This window comes from Nuphar pumila, chromosome 10, assembly GCF_984573655.1.
Source record: "Nuphar pumila chromosome 10, dmNupPumi1.hap1.1, whole genome shotgun sequence".
In the NCBI taxonomy this organism is placed as follows: domain Eukaryota; kingdom Viridiplantae; phylum Streptophyta; class Magnoliopsida; order Nymphaeales; family Nymphaeaceae; genus Nuphar; species Nuphar pumila.
This window is the reverse complement of record NC_143258.1, coordinates 101927099-101937587: the sequence shown is the minus strand read 5'-3', so window position 1 is coordinate 101937587 and position 10489 is coordinate 101927099. Positions and strand designations below refer to the sequence as shown.

The 10489-nt window shown below is 38.8% G+C and overlaps 1 protein-coding gene across 1 annotated transcript; it reads right to left on the bottom strand.

Annotated features, from left to right (window-relative positions):
* Positions 1-4207: 4207 nt before the first annotated feature.
* LOC149827649 (putative serine/threonine-protein kinase PBL16) lies at positions 4208-9203 on the bottom strand. The gene is made up of 6 exons (XM_090019539.1): positions 8834-9203; positions 7996-8306; positions 7767-7902; positions 7186-7322; positions 6954-7077; positions 4208-4781 (listed from the first exon to the last, which is right to left on the bottom strand). Exons 1-6 carry the CDS (start codon positions 8895-8897, stop codon positions 4417-4419), a joined length of 1137 nt encoding a protein of 378 aa, XP_089875665.1. The 5' UTR covers positions 8898-9203; the 3' UTR covers positions 4208-4416.
* Between the last annotated feature and the right edge of the window lie 1286 nt (positions 9204-10489).

Genomic DNA, 10489 nt, shown 5'->3' with positions numbered 1-10489 from the left:
TGAAGATGTGTGGGTAGGTGTGGCAGGAGTGTATGTAGGTGCGGCAGGATCATCAATCGAGTCTTCATCCTCGCCTCCCTCTTCTGAAGTTTCTAAAATTTCTCGCCCCTGTTCAAACCCTGGGTCACCTTGGTTGGCTCCCGCTGCATGTCGAGCTGCTTCGGCTGCCTGAAATGCAGCTCTTCGAGCCTCTTCAGCCAGAAGCTCATGGAATGGAGGTGAAACCCTCAGGTTTCCCCCACTCATAGCAACCGCATATCCAGCTCGGGACATATGTCGTCATCATGCGCTGGTCATACGAGACCCTCCCCGAGGCACAAAGTTTGTGTTCAGAGCTGCTCTCCTCCCAATTCCTCCTCGAGCCGCCATCCGATTTCCTCCCATCCGCCCACGTGCCAACCTTGCTCTCTGACAGTTGCATTGGCGATTCCTCCTTCCGTACGGTGGTGGGTGTGGCCCCTGGGTAGTGTAGGGGTAGCTCTGATGGTAAGAATCTCTATTTCCGAGAATAATGTAGATCGGAGAAGGCTGAGACGTCAACTCTCTAACCACTTGAGTCATGCTCGTGATGACTCCTCCCGAACATGGGAGGCTCAGCTGAGTTTTGAGCCCGTGGGACTTCGTTGTTCCTTTGTTCGTTAGCCATTCCTAATTAAGCAATAATTTAATCACTAACGTGTATTATTTAAGCAGAGACTTACATCTTTTCATTGAGTCTTATTATAATTGATGAACATCTTTTCTGTGTAAACCTGACTCTGATACCACTTTATAACACCCCGATCTGAAACCTCAAGAGTTCGAGTTCGGTTGATATTACTTTCTAGAGGAAAGAGTGCAAAGCTTACATAGAGAAAACGTGGCTAAAAAAAACTTTTTATTTTATTTGCATAATCAACTTTTTCTAACAATGTTCATCATTCATAACAGAAAAAGAACAATTACAATTTATTCTCAATGACAAGGTAAGTAAAAATATCAATGCTCTGCTGAAGATGGAAAAAGCTGCTCATAAGTGATCGATCTAATGCCTGTAACCTACAATTATAATTAAACAAGAATGGGGGTAAGTCTACAACCCAATAAGAAATAATTATAAGTAATTAAACAAACAATTTACAACTGTAGTGGGCTATAAGCCCCTAGTCTTATTTTAATTCTCGATACACCACACATGTTTGTATATTTTTAATTTCCCCCATTATCATTCTCAAATATTCTCTCTCTCTCAACTATCACTAGGCTGTCTATACCGGTAATAGTCATTTATGGGCGTAGCAACCCTGTAGAACACCCCAATTCTACATGTTGGCCAGACAATAAACCATACACTCCCAGTGGTCCCCAGACCACCAGGCACTGCAATGAACCACCACGGGGACCCCACCGGTAGCTAGCCGAGAGGTCAAGCTCTCAATCTCGGCATGGTTCGTGCTACATCCTAAACATGATGGTTATCAACCATCCATGATCCTTCAAAGTCCCAAACCAGTGTGACTAAAATCCTAAGTCATAACTAAGTTCACACATTGAACAATTTTTTCAAATTCAAAGTTCACTCGTTCCCTCACGAGTGGTGTTATGACTAATTACAACAATCTCATTCTTAATCTCATGATGACGTTAGGACTCACACCGCTCTCAATTAGCACGCAATGATGTAATGACTCTACATCATTAAATCACCGGCGGCCCACTCTCCATGGTGGCTGCACTCTGGCCGCGAACCAGGTAGCCCTTGCCATAGGTCGCCACTTCCGGGATTTAAGGGGTACTACATGATGAACTCTACATATCCATTCATACTACATGAATGAACTAAATGAGACTCTAATCTAAACTTAATCTGATCACAAAGCATGATATTAATGATCAATTAGATATGCAATCTTAAACATAATCGCCTTCTATCATGCATGACATATAAAAATTAACATGCATATCACAATTAACATGTAATTAAATTAACTCATAATGTCAAGCATGAAATTTATGCATGTCATGGTCTCATTCAAAGCTATCATGCTAATCACATAAAATCTATAACACTACGATAACAAGCAACATGAAAAAGGTTTATTCACATCTAAAGTTTCTTATAATATCCCTTACATCAAGTGCGAACAACGTACTCTCTCCGAAATCGAGTCTAACGAAGATCTAACAATAGGATCTGGTCATTAAAGCAATATACTTGAATCAGTTCACAAATCTCTTACCAAATTACCAAAATACCCTTCCTGAATCTTATTCAAGAAACCACAATTTCTGCATTACTAGTTTGACTGAATTTCATAGATCAATGGATTCCCCTCTTCAATACAAATCCAACGCACCAAACCTCACTCGATTCTGAGTTTGGAGTGCGAAGATATGTCCATTTTACTGAAATGGATCTCAAGTATCCAAATGGATATCTTGGTACATTTCAGATTTCGGGGCAATTCGAGACTATTTTATGATCCAACTCTGATCTGGATCCAAACCCTGTCTGTTTGGATTCAGATCCATTGGATCCAAAACTGTTTGACTGGATCCAGAAAAGTCTGATTGGATCCGAACCGGATCCAATCTATTCTGACTGGATCTAGGACAGATGACTGGATCTGCTTGACTGGATCCTGGATAGTCTGATTGGATCCAGATCTGCCTGACTGGATCCAGGATAATCTAACTGGGTCCAGATCCGAGACTGATCCATTCAGATCTAGACCCGGTTATTCTGGATCTAAGACAGGCCCAGATCGAACTGGGTCCGGACTGTAAACCCAGATCTAGACCCGATTGGTTCGGTTCGGACCTTGGTTTAACCAGATCGGTTCAGACCCGATTCGGTCTGAACCGGTTCTATTTGAACCATAATTAACTGAACCGGTTTGGCTTGAACCGGTTCGACCCGAACCGGTTGGGTTTGAACCAGTTCGACTCAACCCGGTTTGGCTTGAACCGGTTCACTCAAAACACCTGATCCGGTTCGGTCTGGGTGTGACCCGGACCGACCCGGTTCGGTCCGGGTGCCCGGACTGAACCGGTCCCCTCTTTTAAAAACCCAAAAGGGGCAAAGCCCCTTTCGATTACACAGAGGGGCGGCCACCGGCCGACCCTCCCCTCTGAAACCACGGGGGCATCGGCCGACGGCCGGTGCCGGTCTCCCCCTGCCGACAGGGAGATCGGCCACCGGCATCGGCCGGCCGATCCCCTCTCTTCTCTCTCTCTCTCTCTCTCTCTTTCCCCCACTCTCTGTTTTTTTTTTTCATTACCTGCAACTCGTCGACAGCAATGGCTGCCCCCCCCCGAGCTCGGATCAAAAGAGAAAAACGAAGAAGAAGATGGGGGGAGGTGGGCTTACCTTGCTGCCGTCGCCGGTAAGAGCCTCTTTCTCTCTCTCTCTCTGATTTCTCTCAATGCAGGGTGCGGAAAGGAGGACCTGCGTGAGGGTTTTTATAACCCTCATGCAGGGTGAGGGGCTGAGGATAACCTCGCCCCCCCCCCCCTTTCCGCGGATTATGGGGGGTGAGGTTTATCCTCACCCCCTCTCGTTACGCGGTTTCCCCCTTTGGGGAAACCGTTTTTTTTTTTTTTAAGTTTATCCCCTCCGACGACTTCGCTAGAGGGGTTTTTACAAGTGCCATGTTCAAGCCATGTATCCAAGCATTATGCTCGATGTAAACCTATGTAATAAATATCGGCAATATTTTGAGAATATTACCATTTTATTATGACAGTTTCCAAAGCCGATATATTGCCAAAAGAGGTGATATTTTAAAAGTAATGCCTATTTTGAAATTATCACAATAAAAATAATTTTTAATATTTTAAGTATTTTTATGTTTTATATATGCCAATATTTTCTCAAGAGAAACCCTATATGTTATTGTGAGATTTTCCAGACAGAGATTTGTGACATTGATATAAACCACAAGCTCAAACTGGGCAGGACTATGGCATGGCGTTGGATCAACAGATCATACCATTCCCTTTTTCATGCTGTGCTAGGTTTACAATTTAAGTGCATCCAGTTCATGAGAACAGGAAGCTTGGAACCTTGCAGCCCTTGCAATAATCACTCATCATGTTAGATCCAGCACGTAATAATTTTCTTGCATTGTGTCCTACTTCCACTCAATGCAATTATATTTATCCGCAATTACATTGCTCCGCACTGGCACCGGCATGCACATGGACACAGTTCAACAACATACAGAACTAAAAAAGATAAAAGAATTTGTATTTCAAATCAATTTTCCATGTCATAGATATTTGACATAACAAAATTAAACTGAAGTTAAAAATTAACCTCATAATGATACAAATACCATTCATCGCTAATCAATAAGAGCATTCATGGAAGATGAAGCCCTCTCCCTACTGTATGGCCCAATACTCTATATCAAAGTTCTTAACTAGGTATTGAGATCAAACATCTTGACCAGCCTCTTGGACTACCACTTCTTTAGGAGCACTTGGGGTGTCTTCTGTAATCTGGAGGGGTTCTAAGGACTCAACAACATCCCTCATCAGTGGCCGTGCCTTTGGGTTCTGATTCAAACAGTGGTAGGCTAGCATTGCTGCCTTATGCACACATCTGAATGGACAATTACCTTCCAGTCTTGGGTCTATGATGCTATGCAGCCGCTTTCTCTCTTTCAAGAGAGGAAGGGCCCAATCGGCCAAATGGTGTTCCCGGTTTGGCCTGCTCTTATCAAGCGACCGTCTTCCAGTGATCAGTTCCAAGAGAACAACACCGAAGCTGTAAACATCACTTCTAGAAGTAAGATGACCTGCACAAGATGTGGCTTGGTCAGTGTTATTTTAGAGCATGGTCTGATGAACACAAGCAGTAATATAAAAGAAAACACAATTACTAGAGTATACTTTTAATACTTTCAATTGAACAGAGCAACTTGAAAGAAACCATTGATTTTCACCGTAATACAAAAATATAAAATATAATAACGATATTTATGATAACTTGGTTAACATATGTTTATGCTATTCTCACAGCAGTGCACAGTATGTGCTTTATAAAATCCTTCATGGATCTTATTAGTGATTTTGAGTTTTTTTTTTGTGGTCTAATAATAAAGGAACAGAAGAACAATTCTAATGAAAATAACATGTACATTAATATCTCATTATGAATTTGCAAAAAATTGGATTCTAGAATCAGAGTCAAACATAAATGTGCCTACCTTTTGAAAAAGAAGAGGGAATTTCATGTTGCAAAAATGAATGTGTGCGTGTGTGTGCACATTTTTATTGCAAAACTAAATGTGCATGTGTGCGTGTGTGCATTTCTAAATTTTACAGTTTATCCTGGTTAAATGCAGGAGAAAGACCAATATCTTAGCCTACCAATCGTACATCTAGCAAGAGGGCAGCCAAAGAAATAGACTACAAATTCTTTCGCTTTCTCCATTTTCCCAAGAAACAAAACTGCTGCCAAGAACCCCTTGCCATTGAAACAGAAGCTAAAGGTGTCTTGCCTCAACCGTTCTAAAATTGTCTATATTCAGAGAATTAGATTGTCTACAAATTGCAACTTGATTCAGCCATCTTAAGTTTCTTAGTTCAAATCTAGCTGACACTGGTTCGGGTCAGAGGAGAAAATATGTACAACCCAAAGATAATGTATCCAGAAAAAGACATTCGAGTTATCCTAGGGGTAACTGCTTCTGATTTCAGATTCCTATAATTCTATGACAGAGAACAAAAGTGCACTCAAAAGCAATTTGAATTTGATGTACAAGTAATTTTAACTCACCAGAACCCAAGAAAAACTTAGCAATCCCTATTGACTGTTAACAAGGAGTTCCAAGTAACTCAAGATCAGGCATCAAGATGCATTACAAGTTTAGTAGCACAGAAGAGAAAACTTGAATAAGGCACCTGCTAGATGGATAAAATAGAATGGAGGGGAAGGCTGGTGGCAGTTGAATCAAACTGAAGACAAGCAACTTGAACAGAGGTAAGGCCAAGGGAAAGCTGGGTTCAACACCATTAGGAACCCAGATTGAATCTATTCCCATTATATCTTTTCTGCTGCTGCTCTGCATTGAATTCTTCCATCTCATGCATAATGTACTCCAGTTGGTTTCTAGATGGACGGGTTAGTGGGTCTGAATGTAGAATGAAGCACTGTAGACTCCCTGAATAATCAAATTGTAAGGCCTTGTGTCTCTAATGCTCCTAGAACTCTGCCCAGTATTGGTCTTGATGATATTATGTTGGCTTTAAGTTCATTTGTTCATTTAGGTTGACGATCATTTCCTGGATGGAACCAACATTACTTTTTTATGTTTTTTTTTTTTATGCATAGGAATGATTTTTTTGTTGGTTTTATGTGATTTGGTTAATCTTTGATCATCAAATAAGCTAATTTAGAATATTTAGATTGGAATGAAGCTGTTACCATAATGATTGATGCTGGTCTTGGAATGAGAGAGAAAAATACCTGTTTTATGTGTGATTTATTAGTTTCATGGAGCAAAAATTTGATTTTCATCATAAGTTGCACTATTCTTGTGGGTATTAGTTTAAATAAGTTTGCATAAGCTACATTCAAACACATGTATATTTACAAACTGTTTTAAGTTGTTTGTCATCCAAATAACAAGAGTCTGTTCCTCATATTGGTAATAGATACTTATCAACACTGTTTCCATTTATTATTTATAAACAATAAACATTCAAACAAACACTCAAAGGAAGGTCAATAAAGATGTAAAACAATTCATCCTGATCCTGCTTAGGAAGATGGACTAAACTGGAGTTGCTCAAATCTTAATCATGAGTTACTAATGATTATAAAAAAATACGAGTTACTAATGGCATCGTCATCAGTCATATGAGCCCACAGTGACCAAGCCGATGATGATTGCAGGAGTTAGTCAGTTTGCTTACAACTAAGAAAGGCTGTCATAAATGGATCTTACAATATCATGATGCAGTACCTGTCATCATATACTCGGGAGCAGCATAACCGTAAGTGCCCATCACTCGAGTAGAAACATGAGATTTATCACCAACTGGTCCATCTTTTGCAAGTCCGAAGTCAGATAACTTTGCATTATAGTCCTGAAAAGCATCATCAAATTGCCAAACATTTATGACTCACGAGGTTAAACATGAAATTCCTCCCTGAAAATTTATTTCAAAGAAGAGCAAAAGATACAAGCCACTAACCATGTCCAGCAATATATTTGATGTCTTAAAATCACGATAGATAATTGGTTTCTCAGCATCATGGAGGTAAGCAAGACCTCTAGCTGCCCCTAAAGCAATCTTCATTCTCACAGCCCAGGAAAGTGGAAGCAAAATTCCTGCAGTTATTAACAGAAATGATCAACATAATGAAAAAATTGCTTACATTCCTGAAGTTCATGCACACATACTTCTTAATTTCAGCTGAATAAAGATTGTAAAAGTAATTTGGAAGCTGGAGAAATGGTATGCTATAACCAATGAAATATTCATGACTACCTCAACTTACTAAGTGATTATTAAACTAACTCTTAGCATACAAAACTGGCAGACAACCATGAGTAAATTCGAGCATTATTTTCTGCAAGGTATTCACATAACGATATACCCCAACCTTTAAGAGATGAGGAGAATTTCCAAGAAAGGATCCTTCTCTAAATAGTGGAAAGAACACTTCTCTAAATAGTTCAAGTCCTTTGACATTTTTAATCTTAAATAAACAAGTCTCAATTCTCCAACCATAAAAGCTAGTATCAAAAGAGCAAGAAAACGAAGGAAATTACTTGAAAATAAATTGGTTTCCACGCTACGACGAGCCATATACTCATAAACCAGTACTTTATTATCTTCCTCAATGCAGTATCCAACAAGTTTCACCAAATTCGGGTGTGAGAGTTGCCCTAAATAAATGACTTCTGCCTGCAAATTCCAAAAAAAAATCCGACAACTCAAGACAACTAAAAGTGTAGCTTATAAGAACTTGAAAGTTACAACTAAGCGAACAAAACATACCAGCCATTCTCTGTGACCTTGGAAACTCTTCTCCCCATCATGAACCTTGACAGCAACCTCCAGAGGTTCAATCCCCTGTCTCAAATCCTTTGAAATTAACCCTCTGTAGACGCTTCCAAATCCACCACCACCTAAGACACGGTCCTTCTTAAAATTCTCTGTAATTATCTTCAACTCGCTGAATGTAAACACGACTAAAAGATTAGCAGCTGAATTCCCTCGTAAATCTTCAACTTCTTTAGAGTTGGTGGGGTAATTATCGCTAGCCTTCTCTTCTATCTCCTGTGTTGCACTCTGTATTTTTGAAGATTCTACAAAGAGAAACACTCAAATAATAAATAACAGAGTATATAAGAAGGAAAGCAAATGCTATCACTAAAAATATCCTGATATTTGCCTCTAATCAAGCATATAATTCATACCAACATGCCAATTCAACATCTAAAGAGCTTGAAATGAAAAAGAAAAAGAAAAAATAAGATTTAATAGAAGGAAAACTAGTAATACAGAATAATCAAGTACTCCATATCAAATGCAAGGTCAAATCTTTGGCCTCTTTCTTTCCAAATTCATAAAAACAAAAAAAAACTCACAAAAACTTAAGGCATATCAAGAAAACTCAAAAGAAAGACCAACAAAAATGAAAAGAAATCAACACAGTTATAAAAAAAAGAACAAGAAAAAAGGACCAAAAGAACCAAATTTGTTTCAATTAAACGCATGCTAGACAACCATCTACAAGAACCAATGAAAAAGAACCATAAAAAGCATCCTCAAATTCATACTAATTTAAACCAAAAAGAACAAGAGAAGAAAAAGAAAAAGAAAAAGAACTCACCTGATTTTGGGTCAGGAGGTGCACAGCAAAGACAGGACCTCAACGCAACACAGCAATTCCCCATCAAGAAAGAACAAAACAAACTAACAACACCCTCAAAAACTCCTGCACATAATCTCCTCCCACCCCTGTTTCTAGAGAGAATACAACCCCACCAACCTTGTTTTCACATCAAGATTCAAAATTCAACCTTTCTTTCTCTCCCAACTGAAGCAGCTTCAACTCTATCAGAAAACCACCCCTTGTTACCAACACCATATCAAAGACACCAAGATGGGAGGGCTCAAAAAATCAAATAATGGGCGTTGTTCATGGGGGGTTTCTAAGAATCCTGAGGCGTTGGTGGTGGTATTTCTAGGAAATAATGATGGAAAAGAATTTTGGTAGCTCATTGCCAAGGTGGTGAGGGCCCAAGCGGCGGTCTTCTTGCATCTGGGAGTCTTCTTTGGCTCAAAAATCTTCTTTTTGGTGTAATAAATGTTTTTTTGTCTCGCAAAGGATAAGTGGTTGCTAATCATCTGTTTTTATTTTTTTATAAGTTTCTTAAAGACTCTTGACTGCCCTTTTGACCACTGCAGCTTCACCGGTCTTTGCTGGTGTTCTAGTCTTCTAGAATCTAGACGTTGTCAATGGGCCAGATTTTCACGGAACTCCAAGTGATTTTGGATTTTGGTTCAGTTTTGAAGTACTGGTAATGGGCATAATTACCGGAAGCTTCTTGATACATAGAGAAACTCATTTTCCTAGAAGCTCTCTTTATAGGTAAAAAAAAAAAAACTCTTTTGCTTTCTCAAAAGAACGGAAAGCTTTGAGAAAGCCGTTTCCAAAATATAGGACACTCCATTCCTTAGTGGAGAAACCCCGTTCTTCTTTGTTTTCCAATTGTTTTTTTTCTTTCATTAAAGTTTTCCTCTTGCTTCTTATCACTTCTTACATTTTTATATTAGAAAATTATAAATTTTTAAAACAAGTTTATATTTGTATTCATATCATTTTTTTTATTTGCTTTCACCCGTTGTTGAAATTGCTTTTTGTGTTTTCTTTTCATTTTGTATACCTTGTATAATCGCTTTATAACAGTATCCTGCTTTCCCTTCATACTGCTTTCATGCATTGCTTCTGGTATCCATTTTTGTTTTGAGGTAACTATGATACTGGATTTCAATGCAGATAAGACTAGATGTATAAAAAAAAGAAAACCATTTTTGAGTCTTATAAAGATTATATATAAACCAGGATGTATACCTACGGGTGTCAACGGGTCAGGTTTGGTTCAGATTCAGGTGAAACTAAACCCATGATTGATTTGATATGATGGTACCAGGTATGGACCCGGGTTCAATAGAATCCACCATAAGAAAAACCATACCCAGATCCTATAAGAATTACCTGAACCAGACCCAATATATATATATATATATATATATATATATATATATATATATATATATATATATATATATATATATATATATATATATATATATGCCAACGTATTTTTCAGGATTTCTGATAAAAACCAAAAGTAGAAAAATATTGTGAGATTTTTCCTCGCTGATTTTTGACAATATGGTGTAAAGTGTTGTTCTCTACAGTCGGCATCTGTTTTGTCATGAACCGTTTATCTTGACTCTTGAGATGGATGGACATGGTCGC